Here is a 20,893-nt window from a genome sequence, read left to right on the forward strand (position 1 = left end):
GCAGGTTAAAGAAATGGCAATGGCTTCTACCACGATTATCGTATAGAGGCCGTACACTTATTATCAATAATCTTGTTGCTTCATCTTTGTGGCATCGGTTAGCAGTGCTGGAACCTCCACCAAATTTTTTGGTTAAATTACAGACTATCATAGTTAACTTTTTTTGGGACAGGTTGCATTGGGTTCCTCAGAGTGTTCTGTTTTTACCTAAGGAAGAAGGAGGACAAGGTTTGATTCATTTAGAAAGTAGGAAAGCAGCCTTTAGATTGCAGTTTTTACAGAGTTTTTTGTATGGAGATCAAGATGTTTTGTGGAGGCAGGTCGCAGATTGTTTATTATCAAAAGTGGGTGGTTTAGGCCTTGGTAAAACTTTATTTATTTTGGACTACTCAAGGTATAGTGTAAAATGTTTGCCATCTTTTTATGTCAGTATCTTGAAAACTTGGAAACTAATGGAAATAAAGAGACTTGGAACATCTACATCATTAAACTGGCTGTTGATGGAACCCGTCCTCAAAGGATCTCGTTTGGGTTCAGCGTGGGACGATATGGCTATGATTTCTGAACTGTTATTTAAAAATGGCATTGTTACGCTGAAACATTTGCTTGAACTTGTTGGTCCTGAAATGGGAGATGTGTCTTCCCTTGCGAGAAGGCTGGGGATTCATTCTCTGCGAATTGTTGGCATGATGCTGGCAAGACTCAAGCAAGTGCTATCAGATAAGGACAAAAGACTCATGGATGGATGGTTTAACGGACAGTTAACACCTGAAAAAACAGATCCTTTTTTTCAAATAGGTTTCAAGCCGCAATTGTTTAACAATGAATGTCCTGGGGTTTTTCTGGAGAAAGGGAAAAATGAATGGACAACATTGGATTCTGTGAGTGGGAAGACGTTATATATGAGATGTGTCAAAGCTTTAAATAAGGTAAAGTTAAGTGACAAAAAAGATATTCCTTGGAGAGGTTTTTTTAAAGTTGGTATTGATGTGAAACCTGCATGGGGTTTTCTTTATAAAGCACCATTGACTAAAAATGTTGGTGATTTACAGTGGAGGATTTTGCATGGTATTATTGCAGTTAATGCTTTTGTTTCTATTATTAATCCTGCTGTTTCAGATAAATGTCCTTTTTGTTCATTAAGGGAAACGATTTTTCATTGTTTTGTACAATGCGTTCGAATAATAGATTTATTTACACTACTTGGAGATATTTGGGGATTATTTGGAGAAAGTTTTACTGAACAGTGTTTTATTTTTTGTTTTTCATATGACAAAAGAAAAAAGAAAAAAGGGCGGTTGTTGAATTTTTTTCTTGGTCAAGCAAAGTTGGCCATTTATTTGAGTAGAAAGTATAAAATTAAAAATAAACAGAACACTGAGTGTGTGAAGCTTTTCAAGAGTATGATTAGAGCAAGAGTGTTGTTAGAATATAAATATTACCTTAAAATGGATGAATTTAGTGTGTTTCAAAATATCTGGGATTATGAAAGTGTTTTGTTTACTCTGAATAATTCTGAACTTTCATTTACGAATGTGTTGGTTTGAAGAGGAGTTGAATGTTTAATTGAATAATCATTGAGTGAATAAATGAGTTTTTTAAAAATCAATCTTTCTTTCTTTCTTTCTTTCTTTCTTTCTTTCTTTCTTTCTTTCTTTCAGGGTTTGTATATTCATATACACGTGTATTCATTACACAGTATAATTTATGTCAAAGAACTCAGAAACAGAGCAATTACAATCATTGTTACCATAAAAACAATTTCTGTGTATATTCACACACCAGAGGGACCCATCTAATTGAATCTATTTCCTTTGCAGATGATAGCTTCACCTTCTGTCATGGTGGATGTTGTCTAATTTCCATGCTGAGGAAATATGGTTTTATTTCCTGGCTTATCTCGGCTGCCTCTACCTCATCTGTTCCTTGTTTTCTCAGCATCTCTCCCCCTGTTTCTCACTCTTTCTCTCTCTCTCTGACTATCTCGTGGACATTACCACCACCAGTCGAGAAATGATGGTAATTGGCCATTTTGGGCTTGGACAGCTGCTAACATGAAAGCAAAAATGGCTTCAGCTTGGAGAGCTGGGCTCTAAGCTCTTCAACAGTTTTCCCCTTAATAACCCAAATTCCTCTTTTTTTCAGGCGCATGCATTAAAATGCGACTGTGCTCCCAGGTAAAAATGCATAAACACATGTAAACACATAAACACACTTTTGCCTCTTCCTGACTGACCTCTTGGCTGGAACTGAATGTTGGAACCGAGTTACAGTCGTGTGAAAAAACTAAATAAAATGTATTATTATTATTATTATTATTAAATTCATCTCATGGAAATTTTTTGGACTTTCTTGACAGGTCCAGGGATTTGGTCCTGTTTGAAATAATTGCTGTTAATAAAGGTGAAACACTCGTACAGAATCAGTAATTGTAATTTAGGTGTAAAAGATTGGAATCTCACAGGGAGTGACGGATGAAACAGCAGACAAAGAAACTGGTGCTTATTTTCCCACTGAAGTGTGTGCTGTCACCATGACAATGTTCGTCACAGACAATGGGCGTCTTTTCTGGAGAAAAGCAGACAAAAATTGTATGTTTTATGGTTGCTTTACTGCCTCCCGTACTAGGCAGCTCGCTACCATTGATTAAACTATGAATTCAGCATCACGTGAGGACATTTGATCAAACCTGAAGCTGAACGAAAGCATAATAATCCTTAACCTTCTGGCAAATTTACCAAACTGTTGACCATGTCCGAATAAAGACAGATATCAGACAGTTTTCAGACAGCAAAAAAATATATATTTCATTCATTTTTGTCAAAGGATGACAAAGCGTCTGAGGCTAATGGTTCACTTAGTTTCACAAAAGAACATCACATTTATTGATATTTTGGTTCAGCAGAAGTTATTTTTCAAAGAATGTCGTTTTTATCAGAGGGCACACCAAATAAAAAAGAATGTTTGCTTGTCCATACGCAGCGTGTTGAAACAGCCAACTATTTTCATGGGATGTACTTACTTTACCACAAGACTGTTTGTCTTCTGTATACAGATTAAAAAAAAGCCTCCTATCTTGCCTCTTAAAGCTTCTAAGCAAGGACGATATGCTTCACTGAATAATAAATGGGTAAGTTCCACTCGACTTGTGGTTTTTAAATTTAGACCAAGCCATTACCCAACTTGTATCAATTAGGCTTCATTAGATTTTATGGAATTGGCCAGCAAAAGGTCTAAGATCACTCTCTTTTCTTCTTCTTTTTTTTTTTTTTACTGAACCTCTTTACAAATGTGCAAAGCAAATTAAATCATCTCACTGGGTTATAGTGGAAAATTGTGGAATTAAATAGAGGGGTTCCACAATTCTGCAGAGCATCCCGAGGCTCGGCACCTTGTAACAAAGATCCAATCGATGCCCGCAACCTGAATCCCATCTGACTCTAACGCTAGCCACATCGCAAAGGTTTAATTCTTTACTTTCACACCGAATTACTTTTTAGCCCAAGGCACATTTTGTCCAAAAATGTATTTGTGGTCATAGCTTCAGCCGAACGGCTGTGATCCACTGATTGACACAGGACTGAAGGCTGAGTTGCAGTGGTAGCACATATGCTGCCAGAAGTCTGAACTGTTTCTGTTGAATTACTCCACACCTACACCTTCAGTGAGGTGCCGTAAGCCTCGGGGCACCTCGGTCATTAACACTGGACCTAAATTCTGGTCCAGACCAGTGCAGAGCACAATCACAACCCTTTATCAGGTTTGGAGGAGCTTTCTTATTGAATCTATCTTACAGCAGCAAATAATTCAATGAGAAGGTGAGCTAAACCTCGGGGCTCTGCCAGTTAATTAAAATCCTCATAGTAAATTTGATCAATTTCATTTCATCATCTTAGATCGGTTCCTCTAGTTTCATTCTGTGAGTTTGATTCCCCTGAAAACTGGATTTGCCTGTGTGGTATTACTCCTGAAATAGACAATATTCTCAAAAGTATGGTACATCTGATTCTTAATAATAAAGGATTGTCTTGTGATCATTCCTCAACTTGTGGGATACATTTGTATCATTTTGGAAGAGCTGGAGTGCCATCATGTGGGGGAGGTCCTTAACTGCAGGTTGGCGATGAAGGGGAAGCATGCGTGAGTGAAAGTATTTGGTTGTAGAGTGACATATCAGTGAGATTTAGCCATTTCTGAAAAGGGTTCTGTAGATGTTTCTCTGCATATTTTGAATTTAAAGCGACAAAATGCCTCCTGACGTTAGTTTAATAAGAAATATAACATATTACATTTACAATACAGTTTCAGGTGCTTCCTCTAGATGTCTCCCTTTACCGAGGTCTATTTCCACCTTCGGATGCTTGACAAATCACACAGCCTTGCAGTCATGATGTGAGTGTGCAATCCTCACAAAACAACACTTACAAAAATAACATTAAAAAGATGTATATTGATTCAGCAAAAATCACTATGGAGGACGCACAGCGTATTGAGACATTACTAAACAGATATAACAGGAAAATAGAAAAAGTTTAGGTAAAATCTTGGATCTTGTATCATAAGAGAATGAATGAATTATTCATTTTTGGTTTTGGTGCTTAGTAACAAAGAGATGACAAAAGAGTGTCATTTGAATCAACTAGGTTCAAACATGAGGGACTACCTGCTTGCGATACATGGACCTTTTGATTGATTGATTGATTGATTGATTGATTGATAGATTTTCATTTTCGAACATGTATAAAAAAGAAAATGTATGTAACTATTTGTACATACAAAAGAAAGAAAAAGAGAAATAAAAAAAAATGAAAATAAAAAATTCAATCACATAAAGTGCATCACATAACAAAACACCACACATTGTTCAAAAAAAGGAATGGGAAGAAGTACAATACTTTTTTAGTTTCCCACCCCTTTTTAACTACTCTTCAGTTTGTAAATATCCTAACTACAATACACCTATATAAATATTTGCCATATATACACTTCCTAAATATCTAAATAAATATATAATCACAAAAATAAATATATACTATACACACATCCTTGTAAATCCTTTGCCTCTGACAATAAAATCCAACAAGATGGTACACAGAGAATAATAGTATTTAAAGATCTAAAGATAACAATATATCCAAACACAGCAAAAGCTTGATCTTTACTGCTACTACCGGCATTAAACATAGAGAATACCATGGTCAGAGGTCAACATTCATCAAGGAGATAAAACACACAACCCTAAAAGAACTTTTTAAAAGATGAGCTGGTGAGCAGAGGGACAGTTTGCTATCAATCACTGTACTCATTGTGCGCTATCTCTCTTTAGATCTCAGCCCTTCACTCAGCAGCTAGGCTTACACATTGTGACACATTGTGTTGAGAAGACACAGGATGATCAGCGAGGTTTGATCTCCTTTTGTTCTTCCCGGTCAAATATTTCTCCTCTCCTGACTGTAAGCCCACACTTTATCACAAAGTCCCTGAGGCTTTTCCCAATCAGAAACCCTTTCTGACTGAACCTCTCTGAAGAAGTTGGGAGAGCGGAGATGGTGTTTTGTGTGCCAGACTGCTTCTCTGTCACTGATACTGACCTACAAACAGTGCCAAGTTTAGCACAGCCAGGGCCTCTGTAGGATAATATAGAGCCAGATAAACAATCCCACAGATGATCAAACAGCTGCCTCATTCCACCATAACTCATGTGTAAAAAACTGGTTTGTTAAAAAGCAGATTATGGATTTCAGTGAAACCAGATTTTTTTTTTTAAGTTGGCCTATATAGGATGTTGCTTTTGATTTGAATTCCTAAAAAATCTGCCGTTTCCTCCCTTGCTCTAAAACAGGAAGTAGAACTGTGGTTGTCTTCCGCTCGTCTTGTTTATTGGAACCCGCCTTCCTGTTTTCAGATTCATCCTGATAAAGGCCGAAAGTCCCCAGCTGAAAGCCCCAAACACACACTCACAAACAGGCACACTCCCTCTGTCATGTCCCTCCTATTCGGTCTTTCTCTGTGGCTTTCTTTCCCCCTCTCTGGCTCTCAGATGGCTAATTGATAAGTCGTTTTGTGTGACATTCCCATCGCCAACAACGTTCAGGACCTTTCCACACATTCCAGCTGTCGCGGGAGCTCGCACATATGTGTGGTTAAGTGTGTTTAAAAGGCCTAAATTGATTGATTAACCCAAACCGATTGCAGTTGGGATCAAAGAGTCAGATGTCAAAGTGTGAACTGGTAGGATGAGTTCAAATACGTGTGTTAATGTGTGTGTGTGTGAGTGCAGTGCCATGTGCACCCAAGCCAGGAAAGTATGCAGGTCAGTGCAGAGGGAATGTCAGGAATGTCCGAGTAATTCAAACTCTCTTCTACTACCAGAGGCAAGAACAACCTGGACATAATCTTTTCTACCAAAAGTGGGCAAAATGTAGATTTGTATGCGTGGCAGAGCACTTTAACTTCCCGCTATATGACGAGTCCCGGTGTATTCATGTTCCCATCGTCTCATCAACATCATCCCTTGGCCCTCTTAAACTCAGCAGTCTTCCCCATCTGAGGACATGTGGTAAAATTACACAGAGTCATTCAGCCTCAGTATTCCCAAACACCTGCACTGAAAACAAGAATTCGGCTGACCTCCCAGCTGTTCTCACATGAGTTACAGCCCCTGAATCCAGTTCCCAGGCTGTAGTAAGCCTTTCATTTGATATCACAACATAACTGGCCCCCTCCCTCCTTCCCTCTTTTCCTCCCTCCCCGTCTGGCTGGCTTTTTCACGGCAGCCTGTTTTCACTCAGTGGCTTTGACAAAGACTGGTGAAATAATTACAGCTGGGCCTAAACCCTGCGAGTGTTTGTCTCCAGTAATCTCCACCAAGCCCATGAGTGTGGACCGTGTCATAGGAAGAGGAGGAAGAAGTCGATTGTTCTGAAATCGAGAGGCCAGTGACATCATTTCAAAGAGCTCTGTTCAGAGTGCTCAATGCTCTCAGTAAATAGGCCACTGAGTAAACTCACCATACGTCAACAAAACATAGCGACGAAGACACAAGCACATCATATTTCTCATCTGTGTCTCTTGATTCATCCCTCATTTTTATTCGCTTCCTCTCCTGCTTTCTGTCACTCATACCAACTGCTCGGATGAGTGTGTTTGCTGAAAGAAAGAGGTGGGGGGGTAGTCAACAAGAGCCAGATCTGAGCTGAAACATTTGGCCAGTTTGAGCCAGGATGTCTTTTGTGATGGCCAGGGGACAGCAGGAAGACTGCTCGGGGTCCTGAGGAAGTGAGCAAGTAAAAGGAGGGAGGGAAAAAGTGAGGGAATGGGAGCAAACTATGAGAGGAAAGCGACAGTACAAGCAAGAAAACGTTCAAAGAAAAAAAAAAGAAAAGACTGACTTTTTGAATTTGAATAAAAGAACGAGTCCAGTGAGCTCTGCATTTGAAGCCGGATACGGAAGATGCTTCATCATAGGAGAGGTCATTCCACGACGAGGTTGCTGTAATTCGCAGTGACAGTTGCGGATGAGTTATCATCTTGCTCCTGCTATAACTGCCCCCTCAAGTTCTGGGAGTCGCTTCGGGGTGCGGGCCAGGGAGCAGGGAGCAGCTCCACGGGCAAGCAAGGGAAGCGTGGACACACAGAGATATTTACATACAGTCAGACAGACTTCCTGGCATTGTCAGCCTGAGAGCGTTGATGTCAGATCCACTCCTTCCTGTTCAGGAGGGAGAACGCCAACGCGATGACAATGGGCCCAAAACAGGACAAAGAGGAAATGTTTAAATTTAGGCCCCTTCTTCCACCATCTCCTCTTTCGCAGCTATGGAGCTCTGGAGCTGTTTAGTTTTGTGAATTCCTTCAGTTTCCCCCCCTGTGCTCCCTCTGCCCATTGTGTCATTTCAATGGAAGGATTTTCACATTCAGAGCAAATCCCACAGGAGCATCAGCCAGTGAGACCAGAGTTCAGTCAATCACTTGTTTTCACTGATGTTCCCTTTGAAACCGTAACAATGTTTTCTTATAAATCCATCCAATAAAATGGATTAAAAAAAATAACTTGAAGTAGCCCTCAAGGAAAATGTGCAACAACAGCCAGAGGCTGGATGGGAATTTAAATGAAGTGAAGGGATAGGAATGAGATTAAAGGTACAGTAAATAGTGTAGTACACTGTAGCCTTTATAATGGGCTTTGTGTGGTTTTTAAACCCTAAATAAACTCCACATCAGAAATCATTAGGTTGTCGCTCTATTCAGATAATGGAGATTTTTACGTATTGTTTAGCGTGTGTGTGTGTGTGTGTGTGTGTGTGTGTGTGTGTGTGTGTGTGTGTGTGTGTGTGTGTGTGTGTGTGTGTGTGTGTGTGTGTGTGTGTGTCTGAGTGTGGAGGGCGTGTGTGTTGGTGTGTGTTTCAATGTCTGCGTGAGAGCTTTATCGCAAGCCAGAGTGTCGGCGTCTGCAGGAGCTCGCAGGGGCAAGAGTTCACCCGTCTGTCCAACTCGGGGAGTTTCTCAAACTCCGGTGAAAGCTGACGAAGTTCAGAGGCGTAAAAAAAAACCAAACACATGTGAGCTGCCAGGGATTCGCTGCCTGCAACCCAGCGTCCGCCTTTTACCCCCGGACAGAAGTTAAGTTCTGCCGGCGTCTGAGGCGGTGTTTAATAACGCCGAGGAGGACAGGGACGGTGCCCTTCTTCTAAACGGCGGTTTCCTGCGGGTGAGTCTCGAACTTCTACTGCCAAATTCATTTTGGGTAGCATTTTTTTTTTTTTTTTGAGGGGGGGGGGGGGGGGGTGAAAGTCAGTTCGCCTTTTTACCGGTTTTCACCGAACAGTTCCTGAAGTTTCCGAATCTTAAACTTTTCACCGAGTTATGCGGCCGTTTGAAGCGGTACGCTGTCGTCTTTCCACTGAGCGACATTTCTCTGAGAAAAGCTTTAGACGCCGCAAAAATATAAAAAACAAACAGACATGAAGTTGGTGACACTGAGAGCGAAGAGAAAAGTAACGTTAACCGTTTTAAGTCCGCGCGCGTCGACGCTGTTATCCCTTATAACCAGTGAGCAGACTCTCAGTGTCAGCGGTGTATTCATACTGTATGTTGCCCACATAACCTGAAGTGAAGTTTGCTGTCGTTAAGTCAGATTATGTAACATTTTACTAATAAATGGGCCTACGTATAGGCTTCTCGCTTATTTTGCTGGGTACATTTACGTATTGAACCCTGACAAAGTCATATTCAGCTTGGTTATATAATGCAGGCTTTAAAGTGCAGTCTCAATTTTAATTGGAGGATATTCACATTTAAACAAGATAAGGGAATTAAAGCTCCAACATTAGCCTCCCCCGCTTCTCAAATGTCATTGCACAGATTAACCACAAATTAAAACTTTTTTTTTTTTTAAAAAGGGTTAATTTTCCAAAGGTTCGTCATGACTTCTTAGCAGGCAATGACTGACCAGAGGTTTGAGGCCTCATCAAAAGAATGGGATTTCCTGCTTTCTGATGCTTTGGCAGGCCCTTCCTGCAGCTCTCCTCAGCTGCTGTTTGATTCTTTTTGCTCTTAGTTTTGTCCTCATGTGAAATGCAGCTTGATTGGGCTACACATCCGTTGACTTCCTCTGAAGAATACTTGACTGCTTTAACTTAAAAAAAAAAAAAAAAAAAGGTCACTTTCTGAATGTAATGTTGTGTGCCCTCCAGACAACTCCACTGACTCCTGCCTCTGCATACCTCAGAGGTCATCCGGCCGCCGCTGTCCCCTATCACATCTTCTGCGAACGTTAGTGGAGGACACGCGTGACCTTGACATCACCCGGCCACCACTTGTTTTACAGGTTGGATTTGGGTTGCTTCGGGGTTATGATCTGGACCAAGGCTTGGTTTTATCTGTCCAAAGAAAGCATGTTTTTCTAGATCCCCATTGGTGATTTTTTTTAATATTTTTTTTTTAGGTAGTCTAATCTCTCTATTCTGTTTTCCATCTGGCATATGATTGGTGTCCCGCTTGTGGTGGACTCTTTCTATCCGATCATGTGAAGTCTTCTCTTTATGATCTACTCAGACAGTGTTATGTCTACCTCCTGGAGAGTGTTCTCCATTTAGTTGGGTCAGCTTTTATTATTGTTATTGGTTTCTACTGCAGACGGGATCCTGTGATCGTCCACCACTGTTCTCTGTGCATACAGGCTTTCGTATTGTTTTTATTTTCTCTGAACGGACCGAACTGTGCTGATTATCTTACTGCTTTCGTTCTGGTGAACTGGTTTTGTTTTGGCGCCTTCACTCACATTGTGAACTCCTTCCTGTAGTATATTTGAGAGCTCCAAGAACATCTAAATGCAGCTCAATGTTCCATGTTCCACATGTTAACATACTTGGTTGAGGAAAGAAAAAAAATGTAATAGTGTTGGCCCACAACTGTCCAAGAAACAGACTTCTGTGTCAGTTGCTTAACTGCTTGTCAAGTGCTTTTGCATTCTTGTGTTCAACAACATTAAGGCTGCGGTTCCTAAAATCTCTCCCTCAATCTAATATGAAGACGAGAATCTGCACTTGAAGCCCGTATTTATCGCACGTCCACAACTTGAATCTGCTTTGGGAAACCGCTGCAACAAACACGCCTGTGTCGGTATCCCGACATTTTTAAATACGAAACCGTGCTCGCGGTTTGGGAGCCCTCCTTTTTCGCGGGATTCGGAAAAGGTTATCGGTAAAAAGCTCTCAAATTTGAGTTGTGACGTTCTTTTAAAAGGCCAGCATAATTGAAACACATCTTCGTGTCTGATCTCGTGTAACAACAGGGACGCATGCCAGAGGCCCCAATTACACAAGATGCCTCCATACATTAAAGGGATTACCAAACAAGGGCGATTAGCATGTGGCAGGGTAGCACTCTCCAAGCATCTTCCTCCTCGCAGGGAGCTTATCTGAGCTGTGTGATGATGTCACAGCTGGAGCAGGTCTGAAATAACCAGACGTCTCTGTAGTGAGCGTTTCCATGACAACATAACCTTCCGGTTTAAAAGGTGGACGGGGACTGTGTCTGAAATTATTACTTTGGATAATATGTACCAAATATTGTGGGGGGGGGGCAAAAGTCCTTGTCAGAGAATCACAGAATCACAGACGGAGACTTCTAATGTGCTTATTGTGTTTGAATTTCTATTTAGCTCTGCATATCTGTTACTGTTCAGCATTTGACCTCCAGTGTGGATAAAACGCAGCGTTTAGATTGAATACTCTGACATTCCCTACATCTAATCTAATTTCTTAGGTATTCGTGGCATATCTTTTTTGTACAGGCATCCTGAACAAGCATTACGTGGAATGACAGTGTTGTTGGTTGGATGTTAAACTTGAATAAAAATGTTGTTCTGTTCCTCCAGGTGTTTGAGAAAAAGAGAGGGCCTAGACATGGTGTCCATTGGGGCTGATAGCTGACGCTGTAGAATGAGAGAGGATGGAACAGACAGACAGCCCTGCCCCTGAGAGCAACAACCCTAATGGGTTTGTCAACCGAGTGTTTAATGTTTCTCTGGATGTGGAGAATGAAACCAGCAGTGTTTATATTCAAGAGACTGAGCCAGGGCCTGCAGAGGTGCAAGGAGAGAGCCAGGCTGCCTCTTCTCAGAACTCTGTCAAGGACAGACTGGAGGTCAGCCGAAGGCCTCGTGCCACAGGGGGTATCTGGAAGATCTTGAACCGAAAGAGAGCGGTGCCAGAGCTGGAGAGGAGACCCCACTCCATGATTTTACCCGGGGAGGCCTCCATCCCTAAACTCACATTTGCTGACAAAGTTCGCTCTTTCAAGAAGCTAAAATCTCCCGCTGTGTTCAGAGGAAAGACGGGGAAACTGTCCACTGCTAAATTCACCAACTCCTTGGTGGATGAGGAGTCTTTCTGCCGCGACATTGGCACTCCTCAGCAGACAAGCAGGGGCACGCTTAAAAACCGGGGCAAGAGGCATTCATATGCTGGCTACACAGCAGAATTTGACTGCTCGTTTGAAGACCTTGACCTCTCATCTGCCATGGATGGCCTTCAGCCAGCTGTAATAGGAGAGGCTGTGACTCAAAATGGTTGTAAACCCTCTGAAAGAGTTTCTTACGCTAAAAGAAGCAACAACAACTCAAGCAACTGCAACAGAGTCAGTGCAGGCTGTGAAGAGCCCAGCGTTAGGAGTAGCCCGAGGACCCACCACAGCGGAGGAAGGAGACACAAAGATGTGTGGAGTTACCTGAGAAGGATTTCCCTCTTGGGGAAGACCAACCCTGTCTACTCGGAGAGGAGTTTCGACTCTGAACTTCCCTCACTGGACAAAACCATGGACTCAGACTACGGTTCTGTGGACTTTGAGAGTGTCAGAGACTTTCAGCCGCCACCCACGAAACACTCGGATACTAAGGGAACCTTTGGTGGCCTGTTCAAATTTTTCAACAGTGTAGCAGAATCGGCCAGAAAGTGGCGAACAACATCGCGCTCCTTCTCCCCTCCGGACGGAGAGAAGACTCCGATGAGCTCCCCGCAGGCCCCGCAGCGCATGGTGGACAACATTCACAGTGTGTCTCTAACACTCCACAACGAAGGACTTCCAAAACCCCAGCCGACCCCATCATCGCCACTGACCGCGAAATCCTCAAACACCACTAGCTTTGACAGTGAGACCCAAGCACCTGTGACAGACAGAGCGTCCCCTAAAGTTGTACTGAAAGCCTTTAGGGCTTGTCCAGGACCTCAAGCTGTTAATGGCTTGGCCACGTCTATTGTGGAGAATTACATTCCCCATTCAGATCCAAACACAGAGGCTGAAAAACAAGCAGAGGTTGAAGGGGATCAATTGAGCTGTCTTGGTCAAGAGGAAGAAGTAAAGGGACAAACAGGAAATGAGGGGGATTCCAGGGATGCTCTACTTGACTCCCAGCAGATACAGGAAGTGAATGTCCAATTACAGCAAGGTGATAAAGAGAGCACAACCAATAGCGTGCCAGCATCAGACTCCACAGAAGAAATATTTAAGGTATGTGACTTTAAACAGTGCATCGCTTAAACCGCTCTAATTTCCAGATGATTCTATTTAATAAATGCATTTACCAGACAAGTCAGTCGTTTGTGCTGCGAAACCACTGTTGTGTTGCTGTTTCTTTTTTAGTCGAGAGCATATTCGTGTGGAACGTGTTGCATATCTTTTGCCGTCACAACATCCCATTGCAGGCTTTTTCCACATCATTAACATTGCCAGAGGCATGTGTCATGTAATTACAGCACAAATGCTCCAAAAATCATTCATATAACTGCTTTAACCGCGGCCATTCTTTTGCTTCTTTAAATCATCAGCAGCAAGCCAGAACGCAGCTGGTACCAGAGCTGTTACTCATTTCTTCCTGATACGGTCTTAGATAGTAGGTGTGGTACCAAAGCACCAGATTGGAACAACATGATTTGGAACACCAGCTCTGTTGTTGTCCTTTTGCCCCATCTGTTGGAGAAAAGAGGAAATAGTAATTGCAGAGGAACACAACACCACACTGCAAAAGTTTGTCCTTTCCTGCTTAGCCAGCCTTTTGTAGCCTGCAAGGAGAACCCTACGTTTCCCATCGAGGTAGCAGTGTGTGTCTGCAGCTGCTCCCGGAGCTCGGTGACGTAAGCGCTGCATGACAGCGGCCTTCCCTTTCTCACTCCACTGGAAGAATTAGTCATCTCCCTTCTTGTCATACCGAGTCAGGACATGTTGGCCCCGGCTCCTTATGACTAAATGAGATATGACAACTCAATACTCAGCATACTTTCATAGGGGTTTGTTATGAAAAGGCAAAGGCTTTAGGAGCGTTTGTTTTGGGAAGGGTGCTAATCTTCAGTCCCATCATAATTGGTTCCACGGTTACATCTGTCAGTACAGGCACTAAGAAATAAAAAAAAAAGAAAGATTGGGGTTGGGAATAGAAGTGAAGGGACAAACAAACCCTAACACAAATCTTTTTTTTGACAGGACACAATAACTTTAAACAAACAAGACGGTATGTATCATACTGAGGCCTTTTTTTAACATAAAATGCTCTCCCCACCTTAAGATACAGAAATGTATTGTGCTTGATGAATGGACGACAGACATCCAGTATTTAACTACTTAACTTGACGGGAGTTTAGCAGCTAATGGACTAATTAGAAATTAGGATTTCTTGAAACTATAGAAACACATTGTGATACCACATTCTTTCTTTTGAACACAATATTTGGATGAGTCCTGTTGTTTGATGGCATGTTTTCCTCTTAGGGCTCCCAATACAAACCAAACAACAGAAAAAAGTTGTGGTTTGGGTCGTCATCAAGACAACTTATGGAATTAACATAAGTTTCAGTCATAGTCACCAAGTGTTGGAAGAACACATCCTTGTGTCTCTTATACTTAATTGAAGTATCATTTGGTTACAATGTTGAACGATGTTTGGTACACGTTGCAGTTAGAATCATGAGCTTGTGGCTGCTAGAATCTTTCACAATGAAATATGAGGTATGTTTTGTCAAACCTTCAGAGACATTCTTTCTCATTCCCTACACAAGAAATGCATTGTTGCACTTTTATCTGGGCCAAACTGCTGAGTATCTTTGCCAATCACAGCTGTGTGAGCAGATTGCCAGCCAGACAGGCTGCAGTATGAGACAGCAGGGTCCGGGCATGCCCCACTCTAGCACAGAGAAGACCTCTGTACCCCGCAAGCGGTTGCGCGCCCGGCCTCGCCCGGCCTCAGCTGTACTGGACCTGCGGAGGCCCATTCCAGATCGAGAGCTCTACACCCATTATAGTGAGGTCGGCTCACTGTCCCGGCACAGACGCAGGCCTGCCACCACCGTGCAACACTCTCCGGGGCAGAGAAGGATGGCTACCCGCTCCAGGCCATTCTCTGTCATAGAGAGCAGTGTCACTAGAGAGACGCAGTCAACGGAGCTGCACCACAGAGTAAGATGATGAATAAATGACACAAGCATTCATGCATAGATTCACATAGATTTGAAAAAAAAAAAACGTGCAGATATTGACAAAGAAATTACAAACAAGCTCATAGGCATTTATGCGTATACCCAGTACACACATAAATATATCTCATTGTGTTGTTTAGAAAGATGAAAGTAGGATGGCATTGTCTCACTAGTAGCTTCCACCAACTCAGTGATAAATATAGCCCAGGCCCATAATGAATCAAACACACACTCCAGACTTTGAAGGGCAGCCCAGTACTAACCCAGTATTTATGTACCACTCACTGTTAGCTGCAACAATGCCTGTATGCTCTGTCTCGTTTATAGACTCCTGTATTTCTGGGAGCTGCTTTTCCCTCATTCAACTCCCTCTCTGTTTCCTTCCCTCCATCTCACCCCTTCTTTCTTTGTGGCTTCTCTTTCTCCCTTCCTAACTCTCTGTCTTTTCCTGTGGCCAATTTTCTGCCTCATCGCTCCCATAAGCTTTACCTCTCATTGCCCTAACTCAGAGTCAGTTCATTTTAACCTGAGAGGAACGCCTGGTTGGCATGATGTATGGTCTCTCATGGTTTGCTGCGGGCCATGCACACACCGGCCAGTGCACCAGAATAGACTTGCTGGATGTGAAATTCTTTAAATTCACGACAGAATAGGGGGACAAGGCGTAATGTTTTTTTTGGGTTTTTTTTAATGTGAAGGGCAGGAGAGAGTGTGTGTGTTCAACTTTGCGTATGTGAGCGTGAGAATTGGAGTAGCAGTGTATGGAATATAGGAGATGTCCTAACTCCTCAGTGCCCTCTAGGCCTTGTCTCGCCCCCCGGGTGTGTCACCACTAGAGCCCCCACACAGGGCGTCTCTGCAGCGGTGTCGCTCCCTGCCACTTCCCCCCAGCACTCTCATTGCCTTGGCACTGCTCCTGCCTCAGTCAGGTATTATTTCATATTCTTCTTTGCATTGATATATCGATTGTAGGCTGTTGTATGTTTGTTAAATTGCTCATTTGATCGTCTGTGCGTGTCTGTCCTGCAGCCATGGGTCAGTCGTCGTCATCGGTGCGTCTGCGGTCTGGAGGTTCTGGAAGCTGCAGGAGGAGGAGACTGTTAAGACCTGGGTCAGAACCACTACAAGTCAACATAGTGAGTCAGAAACGCCCCTCAAATGTACACAGAGCATGTTGAGTTTGTTCACCCCATGAATATAGGAGTACATGTCACATTAGAAAATTGTGTAGGAGTGTAACTGATAGATAGCTGATAGTGGCACCGATACTAGCAAGGCATCTGTGGTTGTTTCATCACATAGTGAAGGAACAGATCCATGTAGAGGGTGGCCATGTGGATTAATGTCATGCAACACTCTTGGGGCATTACTCATCCGGTGGATGGCCAAAAAATTTGTTTGCTTAAATAACGAGTTCACATGCAGACATACTGACCGAACATCACTGCATTAATAGGAGTTGAAACATTTCTATGTACCGTTGTGTCTGTGTTGTTTTGTGCTCTGGGAATCATCTACAAAACGCCATCATTGTCAGCCGTGTGAAATTGTCTGTGGAGAGTGTCAGAGTAGTACTATACACGGAGTAAAACTAGGCATTTCAGAGTCGATGCTTTGATGTGCAAGTGGCCTCAGGGGGACTCCAGTGGAAGGAGATGCAAAGTTTTATTTTTTTTTTTTTAAGTATCACTGACAGGGTAAGGAACATTTCTAGGGATGTGTCCAGCCTCTGTATCTGCAGCGGCCCGATGCACAGAACCCCCCTGCATATATTTTATTCCGTCATAGGTAGCTGATTCTCCCCTTACAGGTTTGTTCATTGTGCCATTTGTTTCTTATCATTCTGACTCGCCTATTAGTGTTAGTAATAAGTAAAGACAATGTCATTTTCACGTGCAAACCTCACTATGACTCATACAATTTTCATTCAAACTTGGGGGGGACATATTTAGATGTATGCAATTGACGTGGCGGGGGTATAATCTCACTTGATTGATGCTCAGTGTAATTTAACAGTGTGTATACACAGCATCACAAATACATCTGGATTGATATCACATTTTCTGCAGCAGACCTGAATTCAAACTATTTGTTGTCAGCTAGGCAGTAAGTATATGAAGTACAAATAGCAGCCCATTGTCATAACAATCATCCTGCCTGTTCAGCTGGAGAGTTACGAGCCCATACTGTAGCGTTTTATTGCTGGCGTGTCTTCGGATCGAAATTAAGCAAACTGCGTCCTTGAGGAAATTTCAGCTTTGTTTCCAACTTTTTCTTGCCGATCTAAATAGTATTTGTTAAGCATTGCACGTTGTTGCTATGACACTTGGCTGGCTCCTGTTCAGCTTCTTGCTTCTATCTTTAGGCAGCCTTTTTAAGCACGAGCTAAATAGAGAAAGTGTGTGGGTGAAAGAGAGAAAAAGGGGTGGGAGCGAAGAGAAGAGAGATGCTCCCTTTGTCACGGCCCTCTCCTGGGGTAGGGAACATGGACACGTAACACTGGAAATGTCTTGTGTGTGTTTGGTGAGGGAGGTGAATTTGGAGCAGGATCCAATGCCGGGATTCAAATCGGATAAGAGAATATATTTAGTTTGTAGAATATGTATTTTGATGCGGCTCATTGAAAGTAGCACTGCGAAAGATCAGCAGCAAATGCATTTTTATTTATACACAGTGGCATGGCAACATTGCTAGACAATGTGGTGGTGGCACAAGCAAATGGTTGAAAGCCCTACTTCACGGGGCTGTCATGCTTGGATTTGCTGTTTGTGGTACAGTGTAGGGTATGTTACAGTCTTGCTGTTATGATGATGGCTGGAGCCTAGAGGCCGCAGGCAGAGAGAAGGCATTCTCACTGCAGTGGATTAACTGCTAATGCTGACGCCTCTATTCTCCCTTTCATTTAAATGGATTTCTCCCCCAGTCACTCTCCTCTGCCCTCCTTTCTCCTCTTCTCCTTCTTAGTTCCCTCCATTTCTGTCCAGCACAGAGCTCTCCATTATTTCCCTTCCCTCTCTCGTTGCCTTCATCCTCTGCCCTGTCCCATGCTTTACTCCAACAAACTATGGCGATAGCAGGTTTTACTTGCCGTGCAGATGATCTTGTGTGTTACTAATGCTCTGCCCGAAGCTCTGCTGTCAACTTGTCAACAGAGGGGGTTGTCGTATTAAGGGGCTTCATGCAGATTAAGAGTTTCAACTGAGATCTCACATGATCAAGTTTGGGCCGGCCTAAAACTTTTGCGGTCGTAATCATATTATGCAATGGTATCTATTTATTATGAATGCATGAGTCAGCAGGAAGGGGATAGTTGGCCAAGCAAGACCCCTGATGCATATAGTTCCACACATGTGGGGAGCAGTGGCACTGTTTGGATGGTACGCCCTATTCATAACACTCTGATACGAGCATGCAGACAATTCTCGTGCTCTTATGTTGGTATTCAGAAATAATCTGTCAGGATGTGTGAGTCATTGCATTCACAACTTCATTATTTGGTGTGGAATGAATAGCACCAGCTTGTGATATCTCCATCAAACACACCGTGTGTGTCGTTTCACCCCAGGCTTTATTTTAGCGAAACAACAGGAAAAGGTCTTCCTCAAAATAACTGCATGCACAGTTTGCACTGTGAACCACAAGCGACCTAGAATCCTTCATCAGTGTTTATTCAGCATTGTTCACCTGCCAACGTACCAACAGCTAACGCTGTTTCAGAGTATGCGGTGAACTCTGATAAATATTAGTGTCCTCACTGAATCAGAGGCTTACCTAGGCTGCCTCTTCCAAAGAATGGGTTTCTGTCTGTAAGGTGTGTGCGTATGTCGTTGTTGGTGCTGTATACGTGGCCATGTGACTCCACGCTTGCATTTATGCTGAGTGGGTTTCTATGTGTGCTCGGGTGAAAGAGATAGGCTGGGGGCCTTTCTCTTATATAACTAAAAAGAAGGATTCTTTTGCTTCCTACAAAAGCTGTTTTTCACTTCTCAGATGCCTGCACCCTCCCTGGGACTGCAAAGGCAGTTCTCACTGGCGTATCCTGTTTTACAGCATCTCCCCATTATGCTCTGTATTTGTCAGATCACGCACCCCTGTGCATGCACAGACTTGTGCTTTGTTCAGCTCATATCTCACCAGGGCTCGTATATCTTGCATTCCATCACTCACTCAAAGTATGTTATGCTGCCGTACAGTGCAGCACTGTGGGATCATTATGTGAATAGTTATAGTTTGATTGCAACAGGCAGCGATTTCTGTCATGAGACTGGTTAACACCAAAAAACATTCAGTCATTGTAGTTTTTCAGGAATGATTTACCTCGATCATCAGTGTCCACTATGTGTGTAATACGTTGGTCATTTTTATGGCTGTTTCACATATCAGTTTTCGAGATACAGACTTTCTTCAGTCTTTAGTCAGCATGGTCATGTGATGGTAGGTACTGTGTGACAGGTACTGTGTTATCGCAGAAACCCCACAAGTAAAATGTGTTCAAATTTTCTTTTCAGAAGAAGTTTGGAGTCTGTAAGAATGTATTATTTCTACATAATGAGGCCTTTTTTCTACTTTAGATTTTCTCCTGACTCTACACACATTGTTGTGCAAGTTCACATTACAAAAGAACGGGTTCAAAGTTCAGTTCGCATAAATTAGAACTGAACTAGTTTATGCTCAGTGCACCATTGGAAGTCCTGAACTGAGTTCACTCTCCCAAAAAGAAATGGTTCACTTTCGTTGCTAACTTGGTATTGACCTCCTCTGAAGTAGCTTCCTTAAATGAAACTTAATCTTCTGGAGTGCTTTAAAGCAGTAGAACCTGGGCCTCGCGAGCAGATGCAGGCCCGTTTCTGTGTTCATATGTTTTATTATCATCAATTACATTTTTTAATATGGCCAAGACAAAAGTTCAACTTACTTTGCAGGTGCTCTCCTCTGATTTTCTACTGTGCAAAGTCATCTATTAGGGCTTTCAAATTCGGCTGAAGGATTTATAGCTAGCTTCTGAAACCTTTTCTTTTTGTACGCTGCGGAGTAGCGCCACACTTATCTATAACTACATGTCTGTAAATGCCCCTAATGCGGTCACATTAATTTTACAAAAGAAATTTATGCCTGTGACTGGTGCAGGAATCGCTGCAAAGTCGGTGGCATCCTCGGGCGCGCACACCTGCCGGCTGCATGCAGGCACGGTTTAGCACGACGCGTTCGCTGTCGACAAAGACGCTGTTTAACGCCGCAAGAGAGCACTGCCAAGTTAAAGATTAATGGAAAACATTTGTGCCGCTCCTGAGCAAGTTTGTTTTAACACCGACTATACAACATTGTGACTGCTGACAAGTGAGTATCACTGCTCATCTTGTTACACCACCACCAAATGTCCTGTACCCAACACACTAGACGCCATCAGATGTTCTTTTTCCATGTCCTGACCATTAAGAGCTCTATTGGTGGCAAAGGGGGGGGGGACTATTCATTATTAGATATTGGTGTATATATTATACTTCTCTACTGAACACTGTGTTGCAGATAAAGTCACATGGTTCATGTCGTGTCAGTGATTAGTATTGCATTAAAGGAAGTCTGCATTTTCCTGGATCTGTATCCTTCATATGGGATGATAGATTATATTTTTGCAATAACTCGATGGGACACACAATTCTCTCAGCAGTGAAGCAAGTTGTCAGAAGCTTATTTTTCATACGTATTCATCTCTTATTTACATGAATATACATCTCTCTCTGTTTGTATAACTTTTCTGCTCAGAGGTGGGATTAGTAAGCCCACCCTGCACTGCAATGCATCCATTTCCAACATTTTTATGAGCTCAGGACAAACATACTGACAATGAATCAAGTGTCCAACAGGTTGCCTTTTTTTTTTTTTTTTTTTGACAGTCGGTCTGATTTCACTAAGTAGTCAGTTAA

General features: G+C 42.6%; 1 protein-coding gene across 5 annotated transcripts in view; it reads left to right on the plus strand.

Annotated features, from left to right (window-relative positions):
- Positions 1-8,421: 8,421 nt before the first annotated feature.
- arhgef9a (Cdc42 guanine nucleotide exchange factor (GEF) 9a) overlaps positions 8,422-20,893 on the plus strand; it is a 40,171-nt gene continuing 27,699 nt past the window's right edge. For 2 of the 5 annotated variants that reach the window (XM_075480993.1, XM_075480994.1), the window contains exons 1-6: positions 8,423-8,710; positions 9,696-9,829; positions 11,381-13,011; positions 14,611-14,949; positions 15,772-15,898; positions 15,999-16,105. In XM_075480993.1, the coding sequence (XP_075337108.1) occupies positions 11,455-13,011; positions 14,611-14,949; positions 15,772-15,898; positions 15,999-16,105 (2,130 nt within the window). In that variant the 5' untranslated portion in view covers positions 8,423-8,710; positions 9,696-9,829; positions 11,381-11,454. Of the gene's footprint in view, positions 8,711-9,695; positions 9,830-11,380; positions 13,012-14,610; positions 14,950-15,771; positions 15,899-15,998; positions 16,106-20,893 lie in introns of all 5 variants that reach the window. The other 3 variants (XM_075480991.1, XM_075480995.1, XM_075480992.1) reach the window with 3 other exon arrangements.

Source organism: Odontesthes bonariensis, chromosome 13 (assembly GCF_027942865.1).
Source record: "Odontesthes bonariensis isolate fOdoBon6 chromosome 13, fOdoBon6.hap1, whole genome shotgun sequence".
NCBI classification, from domain to species: Eukaryota; Metazoa; Chordata; class Actinopteri; order Atheriniformes; family Atherinopsidae; genus Odontesthes; species Odontesthes bonariensis.